We start from the raw sequence: 20,142 nt of genomic DNA, 5'->3' as shown, positions 1-20,142 counted from the left end.
CTGAAAGATAAAAACAATACAAATGGTCTCAGTTCAAATTCACTGCCTCTTCAGTGTTGAAGCCCAGATCTTCTCAACACCTTGATGAGTTATTCCCAAATTCAATACTTTTTCAGTGTTACCTACCTGCGTATATTCCAGTGATTGCCAAAGTGAAGCAGCAATCTCTGGTGATTTGCCAAATGCTGCCAGCGTCTTCAGTATTTCAGCTTTTAGTCCAGGTGGGATGCTGCATTGGATCAAGCCCAGCATAACAATTATAGGTGTCCACTGTGGATGCTCACACAAAGCCAGACGGGCATTCTCACTCTGGAAGATACAATTTGTTAAAGTATAATTATTCTTTAATAGATCCCAAGCATCATTTGCTGACTGTCTTTAAGTAGCCTTGAACTGCGTGGCTTGCTAGGCCATTTCAGAGAGCAGTTAAGAACCAACTGTGGGTATGAAGTCATACGCAAGCCAGACCAGGGAAGAACAACAGATTTTCTTCCTTGAAGCTCATTAACGAGACAGATGGCTTTTAATGATCAGTGATAGATTCATGTCGACTATTAAAAAGACCAATTTTCTATTCCCAATTACCGGAATTCAAATTTCAGCAGCTTCTCTGATGGGATTTGACCCCATATCTTCAGAATATTAACCTCTGCTTCTGAATTGCCCCCAAAGTGAAGTAATTTAAGCTTCAGAAGGGCCTTTGTATACTATGGCTCTCCTCCCCTATCCAGACCCACTCTCCTAAGAAACTGCTTGAGACCAGCCAGACACCAGTCATTCTCATATGATGATTATTCAAGTGCAAGGCTAAATTGCAAGTTTTAACTGACGATACAATACAGGGATTTTGAGCCAAGCTTGATGTGAGTCTTGACCAACACAGGTGTACACAGCATGGAAGTGACATCAGGTCTGGGGGGCTGAGGCCAATGGTGGTTCTTTCCAGAGCCACTCTGATAGCTCAGCCAACAGGAGAACAGAAATCACACCCTGGACCACAGCTCAGTGCTTCACACCATAAAGTTCATTTTTTATTTTCCTATTTTAGTACTGGAAAAAATACAGACCAGCAGCCATTTCTGCATGAGCAATAAATGAAGTCTTTTTGCTTCCAACTTCAGCCAGAAGTTCCAAATGGACGCTCCATCGCGTCTTCCTCTGGAGATCTCTGACATTACAGGCACCAGTCTTCAACCAATTCAATTCACTCTTTGTGGTACCAAGAAAGTGGCTTAAGGCACTGAATACAGCAAAAGCCTTGGGTCCTGACAACACTGCAGCAATGGGTCTGAAGTCACATGCTTGAGAACTAGTCATATTCCTAGCCCAGCCATTTTAGTTAAGACAGAGACAAGCAAATGAATTAAATTGGCCTTTCTTCCTTTGCATTCACAACACAGTAAAATGAAAGCCTTCAAAAGATGCTCAAAATTGAGCCCAATGGCTCGTAATAAGAATTTGTGAATACTCAATTCCAGGCACCAGTTTGTGTCTTAAACATGAAAAAAAGTGGTTTCCACATATGCATTGCTGATAGTTTTGCTGTTGATTTTTTGAAGATGTCCATCAGGGTCAGCTTTTCAGTCACTCAGACAAAAGCAATAATGCTTATAACTCAGTTTTCTCTTCTCTGAGCTTCAAAGAGCTGCTAATGGGAAGTTAGGCAGGGAGCTTTCAAATCTTCTTGCTGTAGCATTAACAGCAAAATTCATTTTCCCAGAAAACATACGCCAAACCAGATTCAAACTCTGGCCATTCCCTGACAAACATCTCATACCTAAGGTCCCAGTTACCATTCAAAATCTGCCATCTACTTAAGCTCAAGGTTTTCTCCAGATTTGCTTGAACCAATTCTCAGGTACGGACTTTGATAGTAGTCAATTGCTGCTACCTGTTTAAACTCTTCACACTTGACAAAGTGCCTGCGTAGCCTGCTGATCAGAAACCAAATTATTATCACCTTCCAGGCCTGACCTCACAAATTAAAAAAAAAAGCCTATTTGGTCTGTATTCCTTTAAACACAAGCTGTTATCCATGGTCCAAAAGTCATCTTGAGCTCTCAGTTCCAAACTGAAAATTTGACAAAAAAAAAGTCATGAAATAAAAATAACAACAAATCAAAGACTCTGAATAGTACAACAATGGCATCTACCCAGGAATGTGGAAAATTGCCTTGGTATGCCCTCTGCGTTAAAGCAGGATGAATCCAACAAGACTAGTCTACTCAAAATCAAATTGATGGAAAGTGACCACCAACACTGCAATCAAGTGACATTTGCTAAGTAATTACTTGCTCACTGATGCTCAATTTTGGGGTCCACCAATGCCATCTTTACAGCCTTGGTTGCAACATGGACAAAAAAGGAGCTAAGTTCCAGAGATGAGGTACAAGTGACTGTTCTTGGTATTAAGCTAACATTTGACTGAGTGTGACATCAAAGATACCAGCAAAACCGGCCTCAATGAGAAGCGGGGAAAACATCCACTGCTGGCTGGAGTCATGATTACCACAAAGTGAGATGGCTGTTGCGACTGAAGGTCAGTCATCTCATTGCAGGACATCTTTGTGGGAGTTCCTCAGAGTGATGTCCTAAGCCCAACAATTCATCTACAATGCGGCTCCATCAACACTGAAGCAGCTGGACACTATCCAGGACAAAGCATTCTGCTCAAAGAGCACCCAATCCATGACGGTCAACATTCATTCTTTAAACCATATCTCATCAACCATTCTCAAGAGCAACTAGATAAAGCAACAAATACTGGCCATCCCACAACGCAGGTGATGCTGACATCCCACGAGCTAGTTAAAAAAACCTGATGTACAGCTAGTGCACACCATCCACAAGATGCACTGCTGTAACTTACCAAAGCTCCTCCAAAAGCACTTCTCAATCCCACATAATCTACAATGGAGAAGAACAACAGCTACAGATGTATGGAAACACCACAAACTATCACATGACCTGCAGGTTGCCCTCCAGCCACTCACCATTCTGATTACAACTATTTCTTTACTGTTGCTGGGTCAAAATCCTGAAACTCCCTTCTCATCAGCACAGTGGGCGACTACAAATCCAAAGGCCTGCAGAAGCTCAAGGTGGCAGTCACTACCACCTCCGCCAGTGTACATCCCAGGAATGAATGAAAAGAAAACTGAAAAGCCAGACAGTTATGTAGGTAGAACAGGGGAGTTAAATTAACTGGATAACTCTTTCAAGGAGATTGTAAAGATACAATAATCCAAATTACTTCCTTTAATAGGGTTCGCTTCCAAGAAACCTTCAGCTGTTGCCCACAGCTTAGACTCGTGAATACAAGAGGGAGTCTACTTGACTGGTATAGATTACTATGAAACCCAAGTGGTGTCTTCATCCCATGAAAGTACAAGTTTTTCATTACCGACTTCATGCAAAGTAATTGCAAATTTTCCCTCACTAACACACTATTTTCAAATCAGTTAGATTTTACAAGCAAAGCACACTTGTACTGCTTGTGCTTGCTGAAGCTACAATTAAATCAGCTGACATTTTTCACATTAAATACCCAGACACAGCAAAATCAATAGATTATAAAATTATTGGCAGATGCAAGTTTCGATGCGACTTGCACCTCTTCACTGGTGACTTGTGTCAATGGTGTAGAGTCACATTGTTAGGCACATTAATGAGCTGAATGCAAGCATTTCACCTGTGGAACTTGAACTTGCTTTAAACCAGTATGGAACTGGTTTACAGTCATTTGGAACCCACTTTTGAACAATGTTGGGTTGCATCTCCAGGATCCAAAAGTAGAACTGAGTTTATAAACATTGTATAAATTTCTCTGAACAAGCACAGAGTTCACTTGTAGCAAGATAAAGTAGAAAACTGGACTAGGCATAATACTAAAATTAGCACAGAATGTTTCACAACTTTTTATCATGAATAAGTTGTTTTCTTATACTAGTATATTATTACTATTGTCAGCATCAAAATGGTCTTTTTTGTGTGTTTTTGTGAATTAGTTCAGTATCACATTTTGTGAACACTGATTAAGAAACTGTCAAACCAACAGGATGGCTTGGTCAGTGAAAAGCTGGGCCCAATCTGCACTGAGATAATTGACCTTACAAAGGGGAGGCAGCTACCTATGGCCTGTTTTTCATTAATCACTGGGATGGGTGGAGAAAAATAATGGCCAGACTGCATCTGATCCAAAGAAGAAAGAAAGAAATTGGTTTTCATTGCTCTCGATGGGAGATATCAAGGACAAGGTACATTACCCATTTGACGATGGTGCCTGTAAGTTGAAGGAAGGCGATGAGGCCATCCATTTCACGTTGTGTTATGCCTCTCAAAGGCATGTGCCTGTACTGAATGGTGTCTGTGCTTGGAATATCTCTTCTTAGGTGCTCATGGTACAGCATCAGTGAGTGGAAGAAATGTTCCCATGATACAGGGTTGCCTCCGACTACCTGGATATTCTCTACTGCAAGGAATAACAACGAAGATTTAATTTTAAAAAATGTCATTTGAACTCTTCCTTTTGCTTCATCATCCAATTGTCCCTCAACATACGAGGTTGAGACTCCATAGATTCAAGACATTCCTCATCAGCAAAACAATTTATTTGTACTTCTTTCAAGTGATTACACTATATTTGCTGCCCATAACATAGCTGGTTTCACAATGAGGAGATCTAATGTAGATTGGGTGCTTGCTTTGTGAAGCAAAGTCCACAGGCATGACCCCAAACTTCCAATGTTCTGTCATTTTAATTCTTCACCTGCTCAGAAACTCTGTCCTCTGACGTCTACTCTCTTCAAATAAAGTTCATAAGAGCCTGAGAAAAGGCATTCCATCTCTCTGCTTTGGAGTCATCTGGACCAAAATTTTAATAATTTCAACTCATAGCCACTGTACCCTTTTCTTGGGCAGCATCTGATAGAACTATCTTTGGTTTCTTTTCTTGTTCCATTCTCCCTTAGCTTTGCACCATCATATATTTGACATTTAATCAGTCTGGCTTTCCTGATCAAAGACAGCCCTTTTTTGAACTTGGTTCCCCTTTAACCTTTTCATAGAATCATGAAATCCCAACAGTCTGGAAGCAGGCCATTCTGCCAATCGAGTTTGGACTCAGCATCTAAAAAACATACCACCCAGACCCAACCCCCCTGTACCCATAATCTTGCATTTTTACCATGGTCAATCAACCTAACATTCACACCATTGAACTGTGGGAGAAAACCCGTGCTGACATGAGGAAAACATGCAAACAGACAGACACCTTCGGGTGGAACCAAACTCAGGTCCCTAGTGCAGCAAGGCAACAGTGCTAACCACTGAGCTACCGTGCCATCCTATTGGACCCACCTTGAACTTTTCAAATCAACCACTTTCCAGTTCTGATGAGAGATCAATGTCAAATATCAAGTTTGGTTCTCTCTCTACTGCTAAATTCCTGAACTGGGAATTTCTAGCAACTGTGAGTGGAACCCTTAATAAATAATAACTATCATGGCCAGAATTTGACTGGGCAGTTGTAATTAGCAGATTTCTGAAGGAAAAATAGGAAAGATTTTAAGTAATCTGAGAGTTAGGACAATCTGCAAACAAAGTACTTAATAAACAAAATAACCACAGACATTTAGTGATGTGGGAAAGTAAGTGTTTAATACGTTTGAGTCAAGAACATCAACTAAATAAATAACCACTGAATGTAAAAGTACAGAAGTGGCCGGTCATTGAGCCCATTATGCCTGTGCCAGGTCTTAGAACAAGCTTTCCAATTTAGCCCCATGCCTCAGTTTCCTCCCCACAATGCTGAAAATTAGTCCTGAAACAGTGTTAAATTGCCTTTTCAAGGTTTCAATTATTCAGGGTGAGCATACCTTCTTTATATTTCTAATCACTTTATAAATTATACCCTTTTAATTCTTCCATTGTTTTAAATCCAAAAGAAGTTAAACAGATGGAAAGAATTTATCACTTCTATCACTTTAAGGTCTTAAATATATCTCCTAAACCCACTTGCAAATCTTTAAACAAAACAGCCTTAACGCTAGAGTTTATTTTGATGACTGAGCTGTATAACAATGCTATCTTGACTTTGCTCCTGCTGTTGTCAATTCTTGCTCCAAGAGCTTCCAGGACACAATTTATGCTGATATTTCAGTGCAGTATCTGGTGATGCTACATTGTCAGAGATATCATCATTTCGATAAGGATTTCAACTAAGCCTCTGTCTGCTGCATGGATGTATACTTTTAATAAAACTCTGGCACAATTTGAAGAGCAGTGAAGTTTTTCTGAGACCAGGGTCAGTAGCCATCCCTTCTGATATCAGCCAAAGAAAGGTTACGAACCTCATTTAGATTTTTGATGTGCTCATGTGCTGCTGCATTTGTATATTAAAAAAAAATTATTCATTGCTATGAAATGGCCCAAGGGCACAAATGTGATAATAGTGCTTGATTTTCATTAACAAATTTAAAGTTGCTCATGGGCTGTCTTTTTGAAGGCCTTGTGAGATTTCTGATGAAATTTCAGGTGCATTGTAAGCACTGCAGAAAAATCCATTAAAAATAATTTGTTATAGTGTGTAAAGAATATTTTTTATACTTCAATTAATCATTTGATACTCATACTCGTTTAAGTGTCTCGCTTTACTTTTGCTGCTTTTGGTTTTCACTGTAAATAATGTCTAGTGGATAATTACATTGACTTTTATATCATACTATTCATTTCACTTGCCACAAGCGTCATTAAATTTTAGCCTGCATCAACAAATCTATCCTGCACACGTTTTGATCAGCTGAGAAGTTGGACCAAATTCAAATATTGTTGATTGTAAGGTTTTTCCGTATGTAAAGAATGCCACATTTATATTTGTTATTTTATGAGGTATATATTCAGATAATGGAACTTGTTTGTCTATTTGGGTTTCCTTAGCTTTGGATTTAATACATTACGCATGCATGTCAGTTTGCTCAGTGGCAGCATTCCTTGTGCCTGACTTAGAATATAATTGATTAAAATCCCATTCTAAAAAGAGTCAAAAAAGTCTTGTCTAGGTGACAGTCCAGGGTGGTACTGTGGGTGCGCTGCACTTCTACAGCTGATTTGATTTTAAATGGTTCGGTTCAATGTAGGTCTTGTGACACCATTCATGAGCAAGGTTACCATTGTTTGTTGTTGTTTCCAACATGTATTTTGTTTTACCATATTAAAATACACACACAAATTGCTTTTTCATTATATCTACTACACTGTTCTCCTGGTTTTGCTCCTTGTGGGTTTGCCTGGTTTCCAAAGCTTTAACATGTTCTTGGGAAGGAGCACTAATGACAATAGTTTCCAAAAGAAACATCCATATGGACTTAATTCTAACTTCTCCACAAATTTTCGTTTTGCATTTTCATACTTTTCTGATATCTAAGTGGCACTGAATTAATATCGTACATGTAAAAAGTGAACAAGCTATCTTCTATTTAACTACATGTTCCCTTGTCACAGGTCGTTTGCTACATAGTTTTTGAACTTTAGCTAATGACATGCTTATTGAAATGTGAATTTTTACTGTGGACTCAGCCCAATATGGAAATGTATCTACAATAGCTCTAAAGCATAGTTTGATGGAATTTTGCCTTTGTGGAGGGAGATGGGTATATCGAGGTTTATGTAATGGACCGAAACTGCAGACATGAATAGTTCAGATGTTCATACTCGTGAATAATGCTATCACACCCTTCCTAAAGACTGCGATAACTGTGCAGCAAATTTTGCGATTTGCCACAGCTCTTGCATTAACTGAAAAATAAACTGCAGTGCTCTATGTAAATCAGAGTTTGGGGCAACCACACCAAAATAAAACAATCCACCCTAAATGTCATATGTCATATGTTATATGTTATGCATGTTTCTTGGTACTTTAGCTGGACTCAGCACATTGAATTCTGAATTCCCCTTCTGCTCCTGGCATTTTTGTATTTTGCTGCTCATTACTTTAGCAGGCACGTGAAATGTTGAGCATAGCATTCTGACTAAGTGAAAAGGTGAAGCCTGGAATTACGAATCCCTCAGTGCATGGAAGAGTCCTAAGCTTCACAGATAAACTTTGCTAAAGATGTAGCTTGAAACCTAGTAGTCACCTGACTCCTCTTTTAGAAAGGGTCTCACTTGGGAATTAAAAACATTTTGCTGCGTGAGCCAGTTTGTACTATGTCCATCCTGTGTGTAATGTAGTCGTGCTTGATAAACCAGCCCCTTCAAACTTTACATCAATTCTCCATGCAGAAGCTTGCACATTTGCACTTCAAGGTGTAAATTTCTGGAAACCAGTGGTACACATCTCACTCATCTACAAGTCACGTGGGATTCTCTATCTGGTGTGCACTTTCTCTCCCTTTACTTAAAAAATAAACTGTAGTTTTGGGTCTTTTCTCTGTTTTAATGAAAACACCTGAATAGATAAATATTGTTTGTATCAGCCTTAGAGGTCTCTGTGCACTGAACTGACTCATGAGTTGAAGAACATCTTTGCCTACTATTATTCTTTTTCTTGCTCACATTCTATGTCTGTATTGTTATCTATTCTTTACTGTGGCCCCATCTCTACATCAGGTGCACCTAATGTTTTCATTTTCTAATCAGTTTTCAAATCTTAGTGCTTTCTACCCAAAGCCCAGAGGCACAGAACCAAATATGAAGCTCCAGTCGCAATCAAGAAGCTCATCATCCACTAGAGTTTAAACCTGGGGTCACCAGGCATGGACGTCCTCTACTAGATTAGTGGTGCTGGTAGAGCACAGCAGTTCAGGCAGCATCCAACGGGCAGCGAAATCGACGTTTCGGGCAAAAGCCCTTCATTAGGAATAAAGGCAGTGAGCCTGAAGCTCCCTACTCCTGACTATTCACTGGGCAATTCAAAGAGCTTTGTGTGGAGTTTCAGTATTAATCTTGACACAAGCAATCGTTTGTGCGTTGCAACTATTCTTTCCAAATTCAATGCACAAAACATGAGTGCTGCTTTTAAAAAATGAAAAATGCAGACCTGTCTTCCCCCATTGGGAAATGTGTTTTATTGGAATAACTCCAGTACTCCCATGTGAAATTAGATGTTGACAGTCTGTGGACTGTTTGACTGTGGATCTTCACCCTGAACTCACTAAATATTCACCCAAGTGACGTGAACATAGAGCTATAGCTAGTAAGTTTGCAGATGACACCAACGTTGGAGGTGTTGTGGACAGTGAAGCAGGTTACCTCAGATTACAATGGGATCTTGATCAGATGGGCCAATGGGCTGAGAAGTGGCACATGGAATTTAATTTAGATAAATGCGAGGTGCTGCATTTTGGGACAGCAAGTATTAGCAGGACTTATACATTTAATGGTAAGGTCCTAGGGAGTGTTGCTGAACAAAGAGACCTTGGAGTGCAGGTTCATAGCTCCTTGAAAGTGGAGTCGTATCTCGATAGGATAGTGAAGGCAGCGTTTGTTATGCTTTCCTTTATTAATCAGAGCATTGAGTAAAAGGAATTGGGAGGTTCATGTTGCAACTGTACAGGACATTGGTAAGGCCACTTTTGGAATATTGCGTGCAGTTCTGGTCTCCTTCCTATCGGAAGGATGTTGCGGAACTTGAAAGTGTTCAGAAAAGATTTACACGGATATTGCCAGGGTTGGAGGATTTGAACTATATGGAGCGGCTGAATAGGCCAGGGCTGATTTCCCTGGATCGTTGGAGGCTGAAGGGTGACCTTACAGAGGATTATAAAATCACGAGGGGTACGGATAGGATAAATAGACAAAGTCTTTTCCCTGGAGTGGGGGAGGTTAGAACTAGATGGCAAATGTTTAAGGGTGAGGGGTGGGGTGGGGGGTTATAAAAGAGACTTAACTGGCAACTTTTCAAGCAGAGGGTGGTGCGTATATGGAATGAACAGCCAGAGGTGGTGGTGTAGGTCAGTACAACTGCAACATTTAAAAGGCATCTGGATGGGTATAAGAAGAAGAAAGGTATGGAGAGTTATGGCCAGGTGCTAGCAGGTGGGACTAGATTGGGTTGAGATATCTGGTTAGCATGGACGATTAGGACCGAAGGGTCTGTTTCCGTGCTGTACAACTCTATGACTCAATGATTCTTCTGTACAGCTGTTTTCCCAATTATTTTTACATCCACAACATCTGATTCAGTCACTGACCAGAGGAAAAGTTCCTCAGCTGTCACTGGGTCAAAATCTTGGCACTCCTTTCCTAATTGCACTGAGTCCTCTTAACCACAGACTGCAGTGATTTAAGGTGGGAGCTTTCCAGTATCTTCAAAAGCAATCAGAAATGGAAAGAAAACCTGGCCAGCCAGCAATACCCACATCCCGTGAACAAGTAAATGACAAAAAAAAGCTATACAAGTAGTCAAGGAAAACACTCGGTGATTTTTCCTTGGTTCAAAGGCCAACTGGTACAAACCTAACATCAGGTCAGATATCAAATCTAGCTGCATGATAATATGCAACACTGAGTAACACGTTTATCCAATAGTACTGGCAATGCATATCCCTGCCTTTTGAATTCATTTTCATGTACCATCGTTACTCAATTCTGAACATCAAGGACACTTCAAATGAATTTTCATGTCTTTTAATATTAAAGGGATTAAATGATTTCAAGTTTAATAATGGTACAGCTTGCATTTGCACAGGAAAAAACTCACCATGACTGCTGCCATTGACTTTGAGCAGACTGAAGCAGTAGTGTGCACAGTGTGGTCCATTGGCTAGTCCACGTAGCATCTGAAGATAGGGCAAATACAGAGATGGGGGTAGCATGTCTCCCATCTGCCTCACAAACTTAGACAGAACAACCTGCAAAGTAAAAAGAAATTAAAGGCTTTTTCCAAAAGGACAGATTTGTCAACTACAAGCTGACAGCTACAAAACTGAAGACACCCAACTGACTTGGAGTTGCAATAAACAAAAGGCTCAGCAAAACACTTAGGTATATTGCTGAAATCAGTATAGTTGAACAGGAATAGACAACAGTCCCTGAAATATGTTCTCCCGTTTAATTAGGCTATTTCAGATCACCTCACTCATGATCCAAAGCCCTCCGACCTTGAGCAAGCAAAAGGTCCATGATCTCAGTTGTGCATCTTGGTTGAAATCACTGGAAACATACCTGGCGCTGTGGTGGCCTATGGCGGGTCAAACCGGAGAATGAACCAGTCATGCTTGTAGTTTGAACTGGTTCTGATGGACACCAATATTCAAGGGCGAGCTCTAGTCTGAAGGGATCCTTCTGGTACAACTCTCCGATCTGTCAAAAGTTGAATCACAAACATTCTCTCTCAATTAACTTATTTGAGAGGTTGAGATGTAATAAGGCATCATAGAAATCAACATAAGCATCAAAACTACATGTATAACCACTTCAAATATGCAGTTTCAAATCCACTACATGATCTCAACAACTTGGTGAACCTCCAAAATGTGCACATGGATTGAATAGTTTTCAAGAATGTAGACCCTTTCGCAAGTTATCTGTTCTCATGAAGCACAACTTACTTTCTGCCACTGGAGGCCCTCAGTGACCTACTTGTAGAAGAGTGGCCCAGCATGCGTTGATACAATACACAATCTGCAAAATGGTCATATGTATTCACCCATTTAAAATGCAAAGTCTGCTTTGTAAATTTGGGGAAATCTTCCCTGCACTCAACATTCAATACAAGTTAGCAGCAGAAATTAAAAGGTGGAGTTGTTCTGGTTTCAGGAATGTTCACCAAGTCATAAATAGATTAAAAACTGCTCTTCAATTTTTCTTCCTATCAATCCTTTCACTCCATAAGCTGGCACACACAGCCCTTCGTTGTTCTTTTTTTCCCAAAACGCAATCAGACTCTGTGGGGGAGCACAACCTGGCTCAGTTTCCATACATACAGCGTCAAAAACAATCATTGGAAGGAACCAATCAAATCATAATGACTATTATAAAAAGGAAGTGCTGGGAAAATACAGCAGATCCAGGAACACAGGAAAGAAGTTCAAGTCCAACATGATTTTTCTTCATACTAACAATTCATAAAGCACTTTCTGCTTTTAGTCCAGATCTACAGCATCTGTAGTATTTTTTCTTTTAAAACAACACCAACTGATGTGTTCTTAAGCTGCCTCATTTTGTGCTCATGTTTGCACCTTAATTCTGAGACTCCTTAAATTTCACTGGTTGTCTGTGAAGACACGTCTTCAAATGCACCTCTTTTTGTCACTTATCTTAATGTGTACTGACGTGGATCTAGTTCATTCTTTGATGGAACTACTGACAACTGCTTTGTTTTACAATGCTAAAGATGCTACAATGCAAAAATGCATGTTGTTGTTGCCGTTTACTGAGGTACCAGTTTGGTGCCTGTTCATTCCAAGTCAAAGTTCAGGGTGGTATCAAGTTTCATCTTACCAACAGCATTAAGTGCTCGAGGTCACGGCGTACTGTGGAAGGTGGCTCAGTGCCCACCTGCAAACTCATATGGATAATTCTGGCATCTTCATCTGCACGGTTCCGCAGTTGTTTAACCTGTTAATACAGTAGGTTAGATTGCAAAGAGAAGTGAAAGTTAGTAGTCTCACTGGTGTTGTCTTTGCTCAATTTATCTTACAAAATTGATGGGAAGCAAAAGACTACAGCTGTGCAAAGCCTGCCACATGCAATGGCCAGGGAACTGAGAGATTTAATACTTTCTCTTGCCTAGCACAACAATGTTATCTCCTGGGTGAGGCAAAACGACCAGAGCAAGAACAGACAGGACTAGAAAAAGGGGGAAGAAACTCAAAATTCATCTCTCTCTCACAGATACAAATGTTAATGCAAAGAATAGAGCGTCAGCACTGGACCAAATTGTAGCCCAGCTCTCTCTGTTAAGCATACAGAGATTCAGCACATACCACATTAGCAAGCAACACAAAAGTTTATTCCTATCTGCTCAAAGAAAATAGAACGGCTTTACATCCAATCTGAACCCAAACTTATTCCATTAAAAATAATGTTCCCTATTCCTTCTCAACCTGTCAAACTAGATTAATTCCTCAACAGGTATCATTTTCCAGTGCAGTGCAACACTTCGTATCAATCTCGATAAAACAATTATATATTTCATCTGACATACAATCTGGAGCCAAAACTTGAAAATGAAGAACTGAACCACAAAAGTGAAGGTAAAAGAGACATCTTCATGTTAAAATACGGCCTGGTTCATCAAATACGCCTGAAGTTGACCCAATCAAAATCGATTCTGTGCAGGAGAGGGGTAGAGCGAACATCAATGGTCACCCCATCATGACAACAAGATAATTACAAAAAATTTTCAAAGCCTTTTTGATTTGCATTTTTAGCTCCCTATGCCTGCTTTTGGAATCACACGCCCCTTTGTTGCTTGCTTCACTGGTGCTTGTGTGTGCCCTGATGGCTAACTGTTTGCCCTCCCAGATGTCCTTGACGTAGGTGTTTGGGGGTTGGCATGTCATTCTGGAGCGTTGTTTGTGGCCATGGAGGTGCCTGTCTATTTCCCTTGTGGTCGACCACCTCAACAATTACAATGGCATTTACACATTGTTAGCAGTATTCTAAAAGTGGTCTCACTAATGTCCTATACAGCTGCAACTTTTCATCCCAACTCCTAAATCCGAATGTTCTGATGAATGAAGAGAAGAATGCAAACACCAATTCTGGTTGCCCCTCGACATGAAGGATATTGTTCCCCTGAGAGCATGCCAAAGAGATTGATAAGGATGTCACCAGGACTGGAGGGTTTGAGCTACAGGGAGAGGTTGAATAGCCTAGGACTTTTATCCCTGCAGCATCAGAGGCGAAGGGGTAACCTTAGAGGTTTATGAAATAATGAGGGACATAAATAGATTGAACAGCCAAGGTCTTTTCCTCGGGTGGGTGAGTCCAAAACTAGAAGGGATTAGATTAAGACAAGAAAGGAAAGATTAAAGAAGGACCTAAGGGGTAACATTTTCACACATAGGGTGGTATATGCATAGAACAAGCTGCCAGAGGAAGTGATGGAAGTGAGTACAATTACAAAATTTAAAAGGAATCTGGATGATCACATGAAGAGAGAGATATGGGCTAAATGTTGGCAAATGGGACTAGGTCAGATTGGGACATCTGGCCGGCACAGATGAGTTGGACTGAAGGGTCTATTTCCTTACTGTATGAATCTATTAAAGGAGTCACAAAGAGGGCACTTGCACCTCTTTGTTCCTTCTTCCACCTATAGTTCCTTACTGTCTACCTGTACAAGATGGGCCATGATTCAGTTTCAAATTGCAACTTAAACATTAACTTCCAGCATCTCCTTGTAAAAGCTTTCCATAGACCACAATGATAATCAGCCACTTATTCAGAACTAGACTCCTGTTTCCAGACAGCCTGATACTTGAGGTCAACAGTTTCAAGAACTTGTCTAAGGACAAGCTCTGCAATGCATTGTTAACTCTTCATTCAAGCGTTAACCCATTTCGGCATTCAATGGGCTCCAAAGCATTTTCTTAAAGTGCCAGCTAGTATTACATCGTTTTGATGGTTTGGTGATCTTAGCTTTGTAGGATTTGTTTCCCAAGTTTTTATTTGCTGAACAAACTTCTTCCTGAAAAATGTCTAACACGAATAACCAAAAGCGTTGCAATTGAACAGTAAAATTCATTCCTGACATCAGATGTTTGTCAGCAGAACAGCAGATCTCAAGTTGTGTGCTGGAATAAGGGAGTATACCTGCATTACACTGACATTAGTATACCCAGTAACAGTTAATACCAAAGTTGACCCCACTGTCATAAATAAATGCTATTTTTGTTCTTTTAAAAAAAAAGAATTTACTACTGGTTGATTAGCTGACAAGTTTTTATATCCCTTAAACATACTGAGTTCAAATAAATGGTTCCGTATAAATTCACAAGGATAACATTTACATGAGATGTAATTCCATCTCCAGTTGTTAGTTCAAAGTTAAACTTATTGAATGTGCATATGCCAAACTCCAAGAATATGCTCTTTAAAATGAAAATATAGCTTTCACATGTCATGATCAATAATAAATCACAAGTTTGACGTGCAGTTATTCAGTTTCGTGAGACACCTGGAGCCCAATATCTCAGCAAAACCAGCAGGCTCTTCACCCACTTAGTTCATTCAAATGTATCCCATTACAGCATTCCAAAAAAAATCTTAACATATTAAATCAAACTGACAGGAATTATGATTTTTAAACAGGAATTTGCAAGCTGTGGAGTCAAAAATGAGAAGAGAATCTCCTCTTTAAATGAGGAGTCAACACGAACCATGAAGATAGCAGTGGTACAACATAAATGAGTTCGTGTTTTCAAATGAATTTGTCCAAAGGATCTCTATTCCACTCCATGGGAGAGGTCAAAGGAAGATATTCTTGTTTTATTTGGACTTGGGAACAGATCTCATTGAATGATGAAATGGTGTTTCGTGTTCAGCATAGCGACAGGGTGAATACAAGGGACAGAAATTCAAAGTCAGGGCACCCAAAAGGAAATTTACTTGTGCAGCAAGTTGTCAGGGGCTATGCGTTGACGTGGACCAGTTGAATAAACTTCTGCAACTTACCTTCATTGGCATCAGTGTCAAGAAATCTGTGATTAGATTGTGAATCCTACGGATATAGAATTCATCTTGGTGCAAACCCTCAGCTCTCACCACAGCATCAGTGAGGAAAAGGAAGGCATTCTGGCTAATGGCCATGTTTGCAATCATCTCGTCTGCCTCTGTAAACTCTGTCAGTGCTGTAGTTGATGAAAAATGTATACTTACTCAACCCATCAATAATTAACATTCAGATCACAGAGTCAACTTCACAACAGAAACATCATTGTATTTTAAGGTACACATTCTATAAATAGGAAGGTGTTTCCTTGAATACATACCACCAAGGATTTGTCAAGTGATGAAAATGTAAAGGCCATGTCAGCAATTGAGGAAGTTCATAGCTATATGGCTGCAATACAGTGCTTCAGTTCTGCAATGTATGTCAGAGGGATAAGGAGGAGTAAAGATCGGCCTGGAGATGAAATATAATGGTCCAGTTGACCTTCCTTGCCCTTATTCATTATTGTGATGTACACTTGCACTAGTTACAACAGCTTAACACCCTCACGCCCACTTTTTCAGGGTAAGAGATTTGAATTTCCAAATTGCAACCTTACCAGCCAAACCCTCAATAATCAAGCTGCAGTGAGAAAGTCTGTACCATTTGCATAAAAGATAAGCCAAGAGGAAATAGGTGTGCACCTCAACAAACTATATTAAACCAATCATTTCAATCAGAGGATTAATAAAGCTAATACAATCGATTGGTTAAAATTACATTTGATTAACAATAATCAAAATTAAACATGACAGGGCAGGGTAGGGAGAAATAGTATTAAAGATACAGCAACAAATGCAAAAGAAATGCAATAATTGGAGATGGACAGGTAACTTCACATAAATTACTTAAAGCAAATTAGCTAAACTAAGGGATACACTTACATTTCGAAGAAAATGGGCATATCAGTGATAGGCAGCATGGTTTTGTGCAGGGAAGGTCATGTCATACCAACTTAATAGAATTCTTTGAAGAAGTGACAAAGTAGATTGATTAGGGGAGGGCTGTAAGCATCTTATGCATGGACTTCAGCAAGCATTTGATAAGGTTCCCATGGTAGGCTGATGGAGAAAGCAAAATTGAAAGGGGTCCAGAATGTACTAGCTAGATGGACAGAGAACTGGCTGGGCAACAGGAGAAAGAGTAGTAGTAGAAGGCAGTTTCTCAAAGTGGAGAACTGTGACCAATGGTGTTCTACAGGGATCCGTGCTGGGATTGCTACTGTTTGGATATACATAAATGATCTGGAAGAAGGTACAGGTGGTCTGAGTAGCAAGTTTGCAGATGACAGAAAGTTTGGTGGAGTAGCAGACAGTGAAGAGGATTGTCAGAGAATGAAGCAGAATATAGATAGATGGGAGAGTTGGACAGAGAAATGGTAGATGGAGTTCAACACAGACAAATTTGAGGTGATGCATTTTGGAATATCCAATTCAAAAGTGAACTACATGATAAATGAAAAAGCCCTGGGGAAAACTTATGTACAGAGATATCTGGGTGTTCAGGCCCATTATACCCTGAAGGTGGCAACGCAAGTCGATAGAGTGGTCAAGAAGGCATACGGCATGCTTTCCTTCATCAGAAAGGATATTGAGTAAAACATTTGGCGGATCATCTTACAGTTATACAGGACTTGGAATCAGCCACATTTGGAATACTGCATACAATTCTGGTCGCCACATTACCAGAAGGATGTGGATGCTTTGGAGAGGGTGCAGAGGAGGTTCACCAGGATGTTGCCTGATATGGTGCTGGCTATGAAAAGAGGTTGACTAGATTAGGATTATTTTCATTAGAAAGAAAGAAGGGGGGGGGGGGGGGGGGAACACTTGATTGAGGTCTACAAAATCATAAGGGGTATTAGACAGGGTGGATAGCAAGAAGCTTTTATCCAGAGTGGGGAACTCAATTACTAGGGGTCACGACCTCAAGGTGAGAGGGGAAATGTTTAAAGGAAGTATGCGTGCAAAGTTCTTTACGCAGAGGGTGGTGGGTAGCAGGAACCACAGAGGTGGGCACAATAGTGTCATTTAAGATCTATCTAGACAAAATGTGAATGGGCAGGGAATAGATGGATAAAGATCGTTGGAATATAGGCAACAGGTTTAGATAGAGAATATGGATCAGCACAAACTTGGAAGGCCAAAGGGCTTGTTCCTGTGCTGTAATTTTCTTTGTTCTAAACTCATATGAAGGGGAAATTTGGAGAATGCATTTGATACAGCCCTAGAACACCCACTTTAACAAATTCTCTCTACCACCCTACACATTGCCAGAACTCTATCCCTTCTCTCAAATTAACAGACCCCTGAATCTGATTGTTTGAACCCCACCCTCCCCAGTCTCATTCTGAAGTTGAAGTAGTGGGAGGAAATGTGAAGACTATGAATAATTTATGAAGAATATGAAGAGTCTATGAAGAATTTAGACTGGTTCAGTGAATTGGCAAAAAAATTGACAGAATTAATATAATTTGAGAGAATGTTAACTTTGGCAGGAAGAGAAGAAAAAGAAACAATTTAAGTGGAAACAGATTGCAGAACTCTAATATAGTGAGACCTGGGTGCCCTGATACAGGAACCACAAAATGTCATCATGCAGATACATCACCTGATTAGGAAGGTAAGTGGAATTTTGTCAATTATTGCACGGGGAACGGAATAACTAAGTTGATAAATTATGTTACAAATGCAGATCTTGATGGGACACGTACAGAATAGTGTACTGTTTTGGTATCCTCACTCAAGAAAGGATAGTATTAGAAGCAATTCAGACAAAGCTCACTTGGACTACTTCTTTGGATGAAGGAGTTATCTTATGAAGAAAGGAAGAGTCTGTATCCACTGGTGTTTAGAAGATGGTCCTGAGGGGATCGAACTGAGTGGAGATTAAGAGGCAATTTACCATGTGGAAGAGACTAGAACAAGAGGATACAATTTAAAATTGGATTCTCACAATTAAGACAAAGGTGAAGACATTTTTCTTCCTGTCTCAGGGCTGTTGGTCTGGAATTCTCTGGAGTGCAATCAGGCTGGGTTGTGGAATATTTTTAGGACTGATTCAGACTCTTGAGTGACAGAGGAATTAAATGATAGAGGTGGCAGTCTACAAAGTGGAAGTGAAGCCACAATCAGATCAGTCATAATCATATCAAAATTATAAAATGGCCTATTCTTGCTCCAAATTCATATACTTGTATGCTCGTAAGTTGCAGAGCTGAGAAGGATGAAGATGTTTGAGATCTCAATTTTTCCAAGCAATGGGCCTAGCCAGTAATTTCATAGTAAAAGATACCAGAGTGATGAAAAGACAGACTTTCATTTATACAGTGACATTCATAACCAGACTTCTTAAAGCATAGTGTGTATTAGCTGTGGCTCAATGGGTAGCACACAAAAACATCTGAATCACAAGGTTTCAAGTTCAAGTTTCACTCAGGGATCCAGCAGAACAAGAAGGCCAACATTCTAGTGGAATACTGAGGGAGACCAATACGGTCAGGGGTGCTCTGTTTTGTCTAACAGATTGAACTCAGTCTCCATCTACCTACTTGGACAGATGTAAAAAAATCCCATTACATTACTTGGAAGAGCAAAGGAGTCATGACAACCAGATAGTGTGTTTTGAATTTTGATTAAGAAAGAAATGTAAGCCAGGGCACCAGAGATAACTCTCTAATCCTCTTTGGAAGTGCTATGGGATATGTTACATTGACTTGTTTAAAAAAAAAAAGACTTCTCTGACAAGACAGCACTACACTGTAGTGTCATGTCGAGGAGGGGGATTTGAAACAACAACCTACTGATTCAGATGTGGTCTCACCAATGCATTGTACGACTGAAGCATAACATCCTTAAAATTTATACACAATTCCACTCATAATAAAAGGACACCATCCTATTAGTCTCCTTCATTACTTGGTATACATGCAAATTAACTTAATTAATTCATGCACTCAAAAACTCCCTCTGTATCTCAGATCATACCACAGCAGATGTTGAAATTTGAGTTCAATAATGTGGAATTAAAAAAAAGTCGGCTGAATAGCAATCATGTAAACATTGACCATTGTTGTAAAAGCCGATTTGGTTCGTGAATCTCCCTCAGGGAAGGAAATCTGCCATCCATACCGAGTCTAGTCCACATGTGACTCCAGACAAACAACAATGTGGTTGACTCTTAGTTATCCTCTAAAATGGCCCTGTAAGCCACTTGGATCAAATTCAGGATAGCAACAAATGCTGGCACAACCAGTGATGCCCACATCCCATGTACGAATAAACAAAAACAATGCCTGTTTATACTCCAGGTGGTTGGATGAATGAGAAATAGGAAAGCAAACACCAACCCTAACCAAAAACTTGTATTAAAAAGGCACAGTATAAATGTAATAAATCATGCTGAAGTGTTTCATACAGAATAATCAGATTAAATTTAGATTAAGAGAAAGGAGGCAACATTATGAGGGGATACTACTGTATGCG

The 20,142-nt window shown here is 39.9% G+C and overlaps 1 protein-coding gene across 3 annotated transcripts in view; it reads right to left on the bottom strand.

Moving 5' to 3' along the window:
• nup205 (nucleoporin 205) overlaps nucleotides 1-20,142 on the bottom strand; it is a 108,128-nt gene that overhangs the window by 70,891 nt on the left and 17,095 nt on the right. For 2 of the 3 annotated variants that reach the window (XM_072552470.1, XM_072552468.1), the window contains exons 8-13: nucleotides 15,622-15,797; nucleotides 12,442-12,558; nucleotides 11,164-11,301; nucleotides 10,700-10,850; nucleotides 4,266-4,471; nucleotides 127-309 (exon numbers count right to left, since the gene is read on the bottom strand). In XM_072552470.1, the coding sequence (XP_072408571.1) occupies nucleotides 127-309; nucleotides 4,266-4,471; nucleotides 10,700-10,850; nucleotides 11,164-11,301; nucleotides 12,442-12,558; nucleotides 15,622-15,797 (971 nt within the window). The remainder of the gene's footprint in view (nucleotides 1-126; nucleotides 310-4,265; nucleotides 4,472-10,699; nucleotides 10,851-11,163; nucleotides 11,302-12,441; nucleotides 12,559-15,621; nucleotides 15,798-20,142) is intronic. The other variant, XM_072552469.1, reaches the window with a different exon arrangement.

Source organism: Chiloscyllium punctatum, chromosome 32 (assembly GCF_047496795.1).
Source record: "Chiloscyllium punctatum isolate Juve2018m chromosome 32, sChiPun1.3, whole genome shotgun sequence".
Lineage (NCBI taxonomy): Eukaryota > Metazoa > Chordata > Chondrichthyes > Orectolobiformes > Hemiscylliidae > Chiloscyllium > Chiloscyllium punctatum.
Note: the sequence above shows the minus strand (reverse complement) of the source record. Positions and strands in the feature narration are given on the sequence as shown.